Raw genomic sequence first — 13,694 nt, forward strand, 5'->3', positions numbered from 1 at the left:
GCTTTGTATAAAAAAGAAGGCATATCATCTTACTCAATTTAGTAACATTTGGAGTACCTCATGAAAAGGTTAACTGTCCATAAGCATTGCATATTTTAACAGCTTACTTAATTTTTACATTATTCAATATTCTAATGCTGAAAATGAAAATACTAGCAGTTTTCCAATTATTATTTTCTTTACTTTCATATCAGATATATCAAACCACACACAGGACACACAAGCTTTGTCAGAGAAGCCAAAACCACCAGTGTATATTCTCTCTAGTTCTTCCAAGGGCTCAGAGGACTAAAGAACAAGAAAATCCTATACCCTGCCTACAGAGTTCAGTATTTATGGTAAGCCTGCCATTCATGCCCTACTGTGTTATTCAGTATTCACAATTTCTTTTTTGTCCTTGCTCATAAAATACTGCTTATATATTTATTTTGATGATATAGCTGATTTTAAATATAGAAATGTGCTGTACAACTCCATACAATTATATAACTTTCCACAATGACATGCCAGTGACTTGACAGAAGGCAACGTAACAATTTCTAGTAAGTATACACGTTCATTTCACCCATTTGAATTAGATGATAAAAAGCTTCTCAAGTTCCCTTGTTCACCTAAATGGCTGATCCACAATCACCTATACATTTGTACCCTGCAACACGTAAAAAGCAACATGTTTTGTTCACGCTATTATCTGAAAAAAAATTTTTTTCTTAACAACTGTTTAAGAAAAAATGTTTCAAAAATACCTCTAGGCAGTGTTCTAGAAAAAGCTAAATATAAGTAATAACACCAGGCAGCTTCTTTCAAACATCTAAATCTGTATCTAGAATAAAGGCTAAGATGAAAAAAAATTACCATTCCAGAAATTAAAGAAGATATATAACTGTCATAATAGCAAAAAGTTACCTTTGCAATGAAATAATCCCAGATGCTAAGCTCAGGAGGAATAAATCTTTCTTTGTAAGATGGAGACTCCTGGTCTACCAACGGCAGTGCAGGCAATGCAGAACTCTCTTTTGGAGAGGTTTTTGGTGAAAGCCTGTAACGTTTTTGCTGTTTCTCTCCATCATCTACACAGGAAGAAAATACAGTATGTTGCTTTAAACTGTCTGCTTCACTTCCCTGATGGTTTAAATAAGAGGATTTATAACAGAAAGTAAAAGTCTTCCTCATTACAAGTTTTTAAAATTTGATCTGTAGTAAATGAGCATAGAGAACATTAATACTCAAATATTCCAAACTAACACATAACTAGAACTGCAGAGGCAGCAACCCCCCTGCACAAATAATGAACTACCCTAGTAACTGCATTAGAAGCTTTCTTCCTATAATAAAGATGGCAAATACTGTTGCTCCAGAAACAACACTGCAAAACTAAATTATTTTAATAAGCACCACTGACACTGATTGTGCTTGTTTAACACAAGCCAAGTATCTTCTTTCAGAATATATAGTGCAAATATCTAAGCTTGCCATTCCTACTCCGAGTTTTAACTTTGCCTCCTTCCAGAGGAGGTCTGTACTCTTTTCTAAATGATACAGTTCTGATAAATCCCTATGTCCTGACAATATATTTCTCCAGCATATAAAAAAGATCCCACTTTAATTAATACAATCTGATATATACCTTATCAAGCAGGGAAGGACTACTTATTTCCACTAACACTAACTCCTAGAAGCTGAGGGGTCCCCTCACTTCCCCCAACATTGACTTTTGTCAGAATAAGAGATGTCTGAGAGACTTATTTGAATTACATTCTTGATGATTAGAGTACTTAAGGAAACAGCTTATCCAAGCTATCAGAAATATCTTAGTGTAGTTATGTCATAAATTAATGAACAAGTCTCATTTCAGATCCCTTATAATTTCTTGTAATTGAAGAGTATCAACTTCATAAATACGGAAAAAGTAATGGCTTACTTAAAAAGAGGCTCACATAGCCATCTGATAATCTGAAATCATTCCGGATCTTGGTAGGTAAATTGTATTCTAGTACAGCCTTTCTGTTAGTAGAGGGAGAATGATACAGATTGTCACAGGCCCTGAGCAGTAAGTTAAGTGTTCTGGCTCTCCGGAACACTTCTGAAGTGGAGACAAGGGAGAAAGGGAATCATATTTGGAGGTTTATTACAACACGGTGGCCTTCATTTTCACCTTCCATTAAAGACAAAATGCATTTGAATCCATTTCCTAATCTGTTACAATTTTTTTATTTATTTTTAGATAGATACACGTAATGCATGGAGATTAGTTTCTATAACAAAATAATTAAATAGGTTCAAGACAGGTAAAACACAGAGAGCTAAACCACTAAGACTGAAAGGGAGATGATTCTCTGAACTATCCTTTGAAGTCCCAAAAGCTTGCAATACCTATTAAACCGAGTACAGAACATTTATTTTTTTCTTAAGCTTTTCAAAATCTCCCTTCTCCACTGAACCTTTGAAAACTATAGCATCACCCAAAGGAATCACAGAACACACTAAAAGTTCCACCCCACCACAGTCTTTTTTTTTTTTTTTAAACGCAAAAAAACCCACAGTTGGGCAATAAAAGTATAGAAAAATTTCTTGGTTGTTTCTTGTTTAAGTGGGTTTTTTGTTTCACACAAAGCAATACTGAGACTAGGCAGCTAGTCATAAAAGATCTCATCTACACATCTCTTAAGTAAAGGGGAATATGGGTTGCCTTGCAATTTGAGTCCTTGGCTGATCTAACAGCAGTAATAAATAGACTCCAAGAAAGCAATCTGCAGGCTAGAAGGGCTGACCTAGAGATTAGATATCCCTGTCATTGAGTTCAAGCATCAACACATTGGGCCAGACAGGTTACAAGGATGAACTAATACAAACATCATGAACACAAATGAGTTCTTTATTGTTTTAACCTTCCTTAATCACTTCTGCTGCCAAGGGCCCACAAAACTAAACTCCACTGAAGCTTCTGAAATTAACTTTCTCCTGTTAATAATGGTGTGGATGGCACAAAAAAAGCCAGCATCCTCATGCACACCTGGAGTGAACTACTACAAAGGAGTATTTCCTATACCCTTTTTTTTTTTTTTTTTTTTGTTGACATGTTTTATCCACAGGAGACTTCTGCTCTTCACTGATGCTTGAAAGACTATTTCCTCCAAAACTCTTACAGGTACTTCAATCACTTGAAAACAGAAGGTCTAACACTGCACAAAAGAAAATCAGTGCTCATTTAAGAACAGTTGTACTAGACTTGCATTCTCATAATACAAACTGAGCCAACTGTAAACCCTAAGGGAGGTAAGATTTAAGCTGATTTAAAAAAAAAAACAAAAAACAAAACACACCACCACACTTTGGGGTTTTTATACCTTACAGCTATGATCTTTTTTTGTTGGGTTTTGTTGTTTGGGTTTTGTTTTGTTTTTAATGGGCAAATCCTCTATATTCACAGCAGCTGACAGAATTTCTTCTTAATTTCTGGTCATTTTTGGACCAGGAAAACCCCATGTTTTTCCAAGGATTTTCAAAAAGTTTTGACCATGTAAGAAGACTACCATTACCATTACAACCAGCTGAACTATAAAATAATTTATATATAGCATCTAATAAAATCTGAAGACAACATCTCATCTTTCATTTTGAAACTGAAAATTTTAACAGTCCATGTGGCACTACTATACTGTATCAGGTTTTCTTCCTGTTAAGAGATATTATTTGAAATCCACTTACCTGTACTAAAAGTCGCAAATACAATAGCTGCAGTACAATGCATTTTCATTTCATTATTTAAAGCTCATCAGCTAAGAAAGAGCATGCACATGCATCACTATGACTTTTTAGCAATTGTTTAAAAAAAATTAACTAGGCATGAAATAAGGAGCAAGTGTTGCATGATACAGAAATAAGCAAGTATATGCTTGCAGGTTCTTTTTCTCAGCAGAATTCAAAAAGCAAATGCTTTACATTAAAACAGTACTTTCTTTTTCCATTCTGTTGGATCACTCTTTGTATTTTTAAGACTATGCAGGCTATCCATCAGGACAAAAAGTCAGTATTTAAGGCAAATGAAAGCACAACCATCTAGAATGGTTTGAAATACATAGTACTAATGCCAACTTTTTTTTGCATTCTAGAGATCTTTAACGAATTCATTAAAAGTCTGTCATTTGGGATTTCAGATCAATTATAGTCACTTTCAAATTTCTCATACATTTCTAGTTAAAACTTCTACATTCAAAACATTTACCTGTGGTCCCATTTTACTCATAAGACCAATATAAATCTTACGTTATTTTCCAAGAATATTAGAATATTTCAGACAAGGAAAATGCTTCTATTTCTGCCAAGATCCAAGACATGCAATGATATTCAAAAGACCTGTTGTCCACTTTCCAAGGAAGAGCTAAAAGGCAGATCTCTCTCAATTCCCCAAAAAACTAAAATGCAAGTCAGAGTTACTATATTTTATTGAAGACTGTGTGCAGGCATGAAGCATCAACACCACAACAACCCTATGAAAAATGCAAGACTTCATGAAGAGCTGTAAAATTATATAGTTGTCCTCTTACAGAAGAATCATCCTTGATGGCAGGCATCAACAAGTATCAGAACTGCTGAAGTCCAGAAAAGAGTGGAATGACAAGAAACAGGACAAAGAAATACTGATTTTTTTGAAACACCTCAAACTACTTTAGCAAGTGTAAAGGCCTGCACAGATTTCTGTAATTTTGGGAAGCTATGAAAGCCAACTGGAACAGCAGCATGGTAAAAGTCTACACTGCTGGACGTTACAACTTCAAACCTAAAAACAATTTGCAAGGTTACAAATCCTAAATTCTTAAGTTTTCAACATGATATTCTGCTTAATCACAAGCAATAGCTTGTGTGGCCAAGGTGACGGAATTAGTAAATTCGCATTCAACAGTACCAATTGCAATTAAGTTCCATAGGCTGCAGTTTCATTACTATATGTATACAAGACTGTAAATTCTTTGTTGTATTTATGCATCATTTAATGAATCTTCAAAGCAAGTTATACTGAACTCTCAGATGTTTCTGAAGGCATTATATACTTTGTGGGCATTTCAATAAACAGTCAATGGAAGTCTCCTAAAAAAACTAGATAAGCACAACAAAATACTTGGTGACATACACAAACTTTTTTTTGACATTTCTTGTTCTGATCATCTAAGACTTCTACTTAACCAAAATAACTCCACCATTCACAGTGCAAAAACTTCAAGTTAAACTTCTAATCTGTTTTAATAGCTGACTTAACCATAATATAACAGTAATAGTGAGAAGACAAAGACTTTAATATAGAATAGAAAGGCCACACAAGTAATGAAATACTCGGTACTCTGAAATACCGTAAGAAAACAAGCCAAACACTGCAATTTAATTCTGAGCTGGAATTCAAGGTAATTGTTCTCACATTGACATCAACATTTCCATTTCTAACAATACTGCAGGGAGTCCTGCATTAAAAAAAAGAATAGTTTGGCATGGCTGTTGTAGCTCCTTACACAAGCTGGAAGGCTTTAAAACTTGAGGAATCTGTGTCCTTTTATCTGTTCTGAGATTAAGCCATTCCTGGAGATGAAGTCTAAATATGAAGGCTTTTTACTGTTGTTTCTGATTTGACATTGCAATTGAGTAGTAGATACATAGCACTGTTTGATCTATCCTGAAGCAGAGTGCTCCTAGCATGAAGCACTACTAATGCAAGTTCATGGTTTTTTGTTTTATTTCAGATTCTGGATGAAACCCACCTCACAGTAGGTACAGCAAGTACATAAATGCAAAAGCTCTAAGAGTTTGCTTATTCTTTATAACTGCCTAAGCAAAACTTGGCTAACACCAAATTCATCTTCTGCATAGATGCTCTGTTACTCTTAAGTCAAACATTTATAAAACCTGTAGTGGCGATATGTCTTCTAGGATGACATGAATAATAGTTTGTGGAAAGCAAGCAAAAGCTACAAATTAATTCAGAGCATTGTATAGGGTCTGGCTGAGCCCCGCCGCAGCCCTCGTAGGGCCGTGCTTGTACTGGTAGCTAGAAGGGTGCTGATAACACAGCGGTGTTCTGACCACTGCTGGGCAGCGTCCCGCAGCAGCAGGGCTGTTCTCTGACCTTCCCCCCTTCACCAGTGGGCTGGGGGTGGGCAAGACCTTGGGAGAGGACACAGCCAGGACAGCTGACCCAAAGTGACCAAAGGGGTATTCCATACCATATGGCCACATAGTTGTTTTCATCTTATTTTCTCCCCCTTGTTCTGCTGAGGAAGGGAGTGACAAAGCAGCTTGGTGGGCAGCTGTCATCCAGCAAAGGTCAACCCACCATAAGGATGTAACAACAGAACGCACGCCTAAGACTGACACATAAGACTGCATATCCTCATTTTCAAGGCATCTTTTTCTCAAAACCTCTGGCATGTTAGACAAAACTCACCACAGTAAGAGCTGACAGTTTATCATTTCTCCCTACAAAAGTAGTCAGATATAAATATTTGTGTTACAACTTTTTTAATTACTTGGAAAGTTAGAACAATTAGTGGAGAAAACTAACTCATCTTCAGTATTATCAGATTTTTGATTATCTACATCTGAAACCCAAAATGACAACTTTATGTCTATAAAGTGTACTTCTAAAATACTCAAATTTAGGAAGGAATTTTGCATTTAATTTACTCTGGTAGCATGGAATAATTGAATATATGAAATGAAATTATGGATTTCTAACTGTTAAAGCAAAATTAAGACTTTTCCTCAAGAACCCTCTGGATTATAGATAACTTACCATCTCTACATAATCTACATAATTACAAAACAGTTTTCTGAGACAGTTTTGAAGAGAAACTATGTGTAAATATGATTTTGAAAAGGTCTGCTATTATCAACAATAGCATTATTTTTCATATGCTGATTGCCTCTTTGAAAACAAAACCTATCCACAATTTTAAGACACAATCTAAATTCTCAAATGCTAACCCAGTTTGTCAAAATCATTTGCTGCAACTGCAAAACCAAGAAACACATCTGGAAAATATAACACATCAGGCAGCTCCAGAAAGCATTCGAACTGCTATGCTTTGTCTGATCTTTACTATGAAAGAGGCAATAAAACAATAGTTTTTCATACAAACTAATTCTTAACAGAGGCCAGGATTTTACAGGACTACCAGGAACTATTTTCTGGTTCCTGATTCTTAGTTTGTGTCTAAAAAAAGATCATATTTATTTAAGAGGAATTTTATATCCGAAACTATTATACGCTCAAGTCAACTAAAGCAAAGATCAGAAAGGGAAATCACTTAACTTTATTGGCCAGCTCTGTAAATAATACTATAATCTCTTAAAACAAGTTTGAAACTTGAAGATCAAAATCCATATTACGATAAAGTGCTAAAGGACTGGGGGTGGAAAGGCAAGGAGGAGAAGACATGCAGACATATAGTGTTATTATATTAGAACTTCTAATGTTGAGAATTTTTGGCTTTTGATCTCCATTGGAGAGTAAAGACATTTTCCAAAAGTCTAAAAATAAACTGAAGAGAAAAGAGTGTAGTTATGCATAACAAAATGGGAAGCTATAAAAAAACCAACTAAATCTTATTATGGAATAGCATGCCTTAGCTGACTGGAACAAGCATTCTGGTCACTTCTCAGTGTTCGTTTCTGGGTGTCAGAAAAAAAAGTAAGGGATCACAGCAAAGGCTCAAAAATATATTTGATTTTAACCTGACTCCACTGCTTCAATGTGGGCCTATTTTTTCCCCTTTCTCCCCGCCCCCCCCTTTTTTTTAATTTAAAGTGACAGAGAAAGATGTTTCTCAAAAATTCTCTTCCACGAAATTTGCTCCAGATAAATACATATTGAAAACAAATTAAAGACCTACAGAATCCTAGAACTATGTAGGTTGGAAGGGACTTGTCCAACCCCTTAATCAGATCAGGGCTTACTGAAGTAATGGCCTTCAAGTTTTGGATAGCTCCAAAGATGGAGACTCCACAACCCCTCTAGGCCCCTTTCCCAGTGTTTGATTATCCCCACAAATTAGTATTTAAAAAGGACCTTTCTTCCCTTGAATTTTTAGTCTTGATTCTTCCAGCAAGTTTTACTATCTCTGCCATCAGACAGCCAACATCCTTTTTAAAGAAAAACACGCAGTAGACAGCTATTTAGTATACGTTTCAGAACACATTTCTATGTAAAAATTATAATTTTAAAACAGTAGTAGCAGGAGCATCAACACACCTCAGAATTCAGTTACCAACACCTAAGAAACATAACTGCCAACAAAAGCCAGTTACGCCTTCCAACAATTCTGATATGGTGAACATATTTGCCTTAATAAAGTGATGAAGTATTTATTCAATACCACAGAGAAAATGGATCAGATCTGGAATAAGAAATCAATCTTGATCTTTACTCTGAAAATAATGTCTGACAAAGGCTGTACTTAGACTACATTTTCAGTTGTCCTTAAATGAAAGGCAAGGCATTCTTATATGTAACATTCATCTAATATCAATAATAACAATATAACAATAAAAATTATATAGTTAGTTACACCTTTATATACATATTCAGATGTGACGTACAAAATCAGCATGGTTTAAATAAATTTATCTTTACATAATCTTTCTTTTTTAAAAAATAGATAATCTGTAGGATTGCTGCTCTTGGTTTTATAACAGTCCAACTAAATTACAGAGCACAAACCTCTTCCAGAAAGAAAAGCATCACAGAATTAATTCTAGACCTCGGGATAATTTATAATCATTAGAGTTTAACACCTGAAGGTTGAATGCTTTCCTAAAGGGTTCTCAGACTATCAAAACTGACCACCAAGAAACCTTTTCTTTGTAACATACAGAATGAACACTTAGAAATCCACATGCATAATAATGCTTATATTCGAAAAGCAAAACAAGCAGCTCTCCAAAGATATGAAACACTTCTGATCCTTTCAAACCATGGTCAAAGTAATTTTATATTTAATATCGATTTCAAGTGAAGTATAGTAAGATTACAACAGCACTTCTGATTTTTTGAAAAGGCCCAATTCAATTGCTGCTTTAATTACAGAACTTCACTTTAAATTTTGATGTCATGGCTTGCAAACAGAAGTTTTTCTGTCTTTCTACGTATGCAAAAAAATCACACATAGCAAACTGCATGTAGAGGCCTAGTACTAAATCTAGTATCTTGCCTGAAGGTTTGGCAGGACTATGAGTACTGAAGGCAGTAAGGGATTTGGAAAATCCCACGCATTCCATGGAGAACACTACTACCTGATGTGGGCTAGGCATTGGGAAGTGCCTACCTGCCAAAGAGAGAAAACATACTGTAGTTGTAAAATGGGAATATATTCTTATTATGAGAGAAATGGAAAGCTTTAAAATTAACATTGAAAATGGCTGTAATAGTACTGAAAATTTTCTCTTTAAGATGAACTTAAGACCCTCACATTACAGCAGTTGTGCTACTTGGAAACTATTTCAATACCACTCACTTCTGCCTCCTCCTGTCTACTACACAATATCTATACCAATAATTTTAGATCCTTGGGTTTTTTTGCACATACAAAGCCATACTGAATTCTCACTGCATTTAAAGAAATTACTCGCAAGCTTCCAGCACTCACACTATTTTGTCAAAAATCCCAAAAGACAAATGTAAGTAATACAATAGAACTAACCAGTTTTTGTCTTTAATTGCAGCTGTCCTCTGCTGGGCGTATGAGCTCCTCCTCCAAAGATAGCAGACCACATTTTGTTATTAAGTGGATGAGCCATAATTCTATACAACTCATTGCTAGAATGTGTTGCTAGGCCATGGATGAACAGGCTCAGATAGACCGCAGTTAGAATTTCACAAAGTAAAACTGTGAGACCTGGCTGAGCTTCTTCACCAGCAGAATTCAAGAGACGTATTAGAGCTGTTATTCCTGTTTATAGGGGGGTGAGGGGGAAGAGGAAAAAAAAAAAAAAGAAAAAGCACATATGTATGTGAGAATCTGCTCTGGATTATCACGGGTATTTTGACTGGCAACCTATGTTATTTAGTACCTTCTAGTGTAGAAAAAGACTATGAGGAAATTGAAAAGTCCAGGAGAAAATGGCATGGCATCTATTTTTAACTGATTATTATAGCTTTTCAGCTTCATGTTTTGGATTAACAGTTAAAGAAATACACAGCAACTCTTTCAAGAATGAGAAGGGGAACAAAAATAATCACAAAAAGCACTCAATTTGGGGGATATATCTTACTGGCAGCTTTAATTCCACTCCCTGGTACTGAAACTCTATGATACAACATTTAGTTACGTTACTGACATGAATCTTTCTTTCCCCCATGTCTCAAACTCACTCTTTTCTGACTCCAGTTCTTGCAAAAGGTTAGGTCTTTACTCTCTCCTTTTAATACAGTGCACAGTATATTCAATACATAGCTTCCAATCTTACAGTTAAAACAAAAATACTATTCTACTCTTGACTTTCCTGTGGTGCCTGTTATACCAGTTAGTGTTATGCAGGAGTTATAAATCTAAGTTGAAATGCTATATTCTCACTTGGTAGAGCCAAAAGTCACAGGTATCAATTTGAACTATTCGTTGTCTGACAAGTGTTCTTTCACCCAAGAACTAAACATCTTGCAGTTTTTATGCTCCCACAAAAAGTTGTAGGTGTGGCTCCGACTGTGACAGACTGTGCACTTTGCACACAAATGAAAATACAAATAGCAGTGACCAGAAAGTTCTCCTTTGTATCATACTCTCCCATTGGCACATAAAGCATGTGAAGCTATTAAAAAAAAATATATAAATCAGTTCAAGGTGACATTACCTATAAAAGCACAACTGCTAACAACGCCTTGCCTCACTTATTACAAGTTTAACTCTGCAACTAATGAAATAAGGAGAAATCTGGCTTCTCTCTAAAATCTGTAGATCCAGTGACAGAGCATTTTGCAGAAGAAAAAAAAAAAAAACAGTACAGCATTAAACACAAAAACTGCTTAAGGTTCTCCAGAAGATTTTTTTTAATCTGGAATCTTCTTATTGGAAAAAGAAATCCTGTAATATGAAAGCATGGGGTTTTTTTTACACTTAGTGCTGTAAACTGAAGCTCAGACAGACATATCTTAAGTAGCTTACACTCCCTCTAATGTGACCAGTATAGCTTCACAGCATAGATCCCAGCACACATCAAGGATTATCTGAATTACCCACATGATTAATGATAAACTTCTCATCGTCAATAGTTTCAAGTTAGTCCAAAAGCTGTATATAAGTTACAATTGTTCTGAGATGGGGCACAAACTAAGAGCCTTTCAATTCCTTTTCAAGAATAAGAAGTAGAATAATGGTGAGACTGATCTGTTGCCTCCAGAGAGAGCAAGTAGAGCACAGGACAACACTTCATCCTACTTTGTTTACTTGCACTTTACACTCAAGCCCCCTTGACATTTTCTAGCAAGAGAAAACAATATAAATCGACTTGATGCATAACCAGAATCACTAGCTTACAGCTTTTTAAAAATAAAGATAAAATTTTATTACAATAACTTATTTTTACCACACAGCTGTTACAAATACTACTGAAAATTTCAGAGCATAGCTACATGCTCTTACAGTGGAACCAAACAATTAAGTTTTCCTTAAGAGGGAAGAAACAAATCAACTCTAGATACCTGGCCACTGAGCAGGTGATGTATTAGGAGTCGCTGTTTCTTCTAAGCTTGTTGTTCTTAGAGAATGGCGCTGAGTTAATAGCACTGTCTGATACACTGTTCCAGTAAACTGATTTGCTTGAAGTAAGCTGTGAAACAGAAAAGTGGGAGGTTGTATTTATTAAAAAAAAAAAAAGTTATGTTTAAAACTACTTAAATTATAGCCTTTTATAGATGTAGTCAGGCGTGCGCACTGCCTTCTGGTGCACTATTATACTACCACTGCAGTGAATTAGTGTGTTGACCATTCTCTAAAAAGTATAGACATTTACCTGTAGCTGTGGCCATCACAAAGACATTGGTAGATGCAAGCAGAGAGTGACGCTGCTAAGGTATGCATTACATATATCTGTAAGACAAAGTTTTATAGAATATATTACACTCAAGATAAACAGTGATTAGTATCATAGCCTTCCAAGCACACAGATTTCTAACAGTGGAACAAGCACTGAGTATAGAAGGTATAAGCACTTGATGGCAAAAATAACTTACAAAGACACAGTCTCTTCAGAATTCACTTCAGATAAATCAATTCACTTTGCAATGAAGGGGATGGGGAAGCACTCACTCACCCTACCAACCAATAATCACAGATCAACGCTAGCTGCAATGTTTTCAATGAAGAAACAGCAACATATTAAACCTCTATACAGCAGTTGTAAGTGGTTATACCCTAAGACAGTAGCAATATATTGGCTCATAATACAAAGTCCTTGGTCAGAATGAAAATTATAATGCAGCTTAGTTTTCTTGGGCACACACAAAATATAGTCACTATCACATAGGTCAGTACTTTTATCATAGCTGATGCTTTTCTCAATGTATCCCCAAGAACTAAAGAATCTGTTGATCAAAAAAGGTTCAGTTAAAAAAAAAATTAGTTTACTGTATTTATTTGTCTGCTCCCTCTGAAACAAAGTCTGTACTAGACACCTAGCAATCTCTTGAGTGTTCTCTAGAAAACCCTAGTAAAAGTAAACATGATTTGGGACCTAACACATACAAAACTTCAGGGAAGATATAACCAAACACTAGGTTTGGTTTCCAGTCCAAGGTTAAACACAAATAAAATCTTACAGAAATTTAACTTGCATTAACAGACTATATTTTATTATATGAACATATATACCACTTCACAAAAAAAAGTCTGGATTTACTGCACTTTGCTGACAGTTTTTATACTTTAAAAACTTAATTTTACTTAGGTCTACAATTGAGATGCACATACAATTGAGAGTCTACTATTAATGTAACAGAAGTAATGTTAATATTGTCATAAAGACAGATGTGACACTGATAGTGTAGTACATGTTCTCCATAACAGGTATCATCTTGGGCAAGGATCCAGTCCTGAGAGATGCCAATCTAATTCAGCTTGTTGAGCCAGATGCTCAGCACCTCAACAGTAAAGTAATAACCAGTGGATATTATTTCAGCCCAAGGTAAGTACTACAGCAAATATTTGTGTTCCGCAGTTTTATTACTTGTCACAGGCAAGCACTTTAGAAAGCTTTCACGCTGTCAAAAAAAGATTCAGCAAACTGGACAATAACAACAACAACCCCAAACAACTATAAAAAGATACACACCTTGTTGTTCTGAGTATCTGGATGAGGTGGTGAATCAAGGTTTATTATGGCATGTAATATATCATGAGTTAAGTTCCCAAGATGTAGCAACGGATTAGCCACCACTGTTTTGGCACTAGCTGTGCAAGCAAATAGGAGAGGTATGGAGCTTTGCTCTGGTAGAGGGCTAGGGCTCGAAGGTATCTGTATCGCCTGCTCCTAAAAACAAGACAGATATAACTAAGTGATAGTACAGCTTCCTAAAGGGAACAGAGGAATTTTTGAACAGGGAAGGGGATTCTAAGCAACAAAAACCCCATAACCTACAGAATACGTAACATGTTATAAACAGCATTACACTTATAAAACAGGTTCAGGGTATAACAGGAAAATTTCAACAATAACAT

The 13,694-nt window shown here is 35.5% G+C and overlaps 1 protein-coding gene across 7 annotated transcripts in view; it reads right to left on the bottom strand.

Moving 5' to 3' along the window:
- The window catches only part of DMXL1 (Dmx like 1), a gene marked incomplete at its 3' end in the record, with an annotated part of 85,734 nt that overhangs the window by 22,089 nt on the left and 49,951 nt on the right, over positions 1 to 13,694 (bottom strand). For 6 of the 7 annotated variants that reach the window (XR_013924704.1, XM_080370937.1, XM_080370939.1 and 3 more), the window contains 5 exons: positions 13,309 to 13,506; positions 11,992 to 12,068; positions 11,681 to 11,808; positions 9,687 to 9,935; positions 907 to 1,070 (listed from right to left, as the gene is read on the bottom strand). Coding sequence is in view for 6 of the 7 variants with exons in the window: in XM_080370937.1 (XP_080227063.1) it covers positions 907 to 1,070; positions 9,687 to 9,935; positions 11,681 to 11,808; positions 11,992 to 12,068; positions 13,309 to 13,506 (816 nt within the window). Of the gene's footprint in view, positions 1 to 906; positions 1,071 to 9,149; positions 9,312 to 9,686; positions 9,936 to 11,680; positions 11,809 to 11,991; positions 12,069 to 13,308; positions 13,507 to 13,694 lie in introns of all 7 variants that reach the window. The other variant, XM_080370942.1, reaches the window with a different exon arrangement.

Source organism: Falco punctatus, assembly GCF_963210335.1.
Source record: "Falco punctatus genome assembly, chromosome: Z".
Taxonomy (NCBI): Eukaryota; Metazoa; Chordata; class Aves; order Falconiformes; family Falconidae; genus Falco; species Falco punctatus.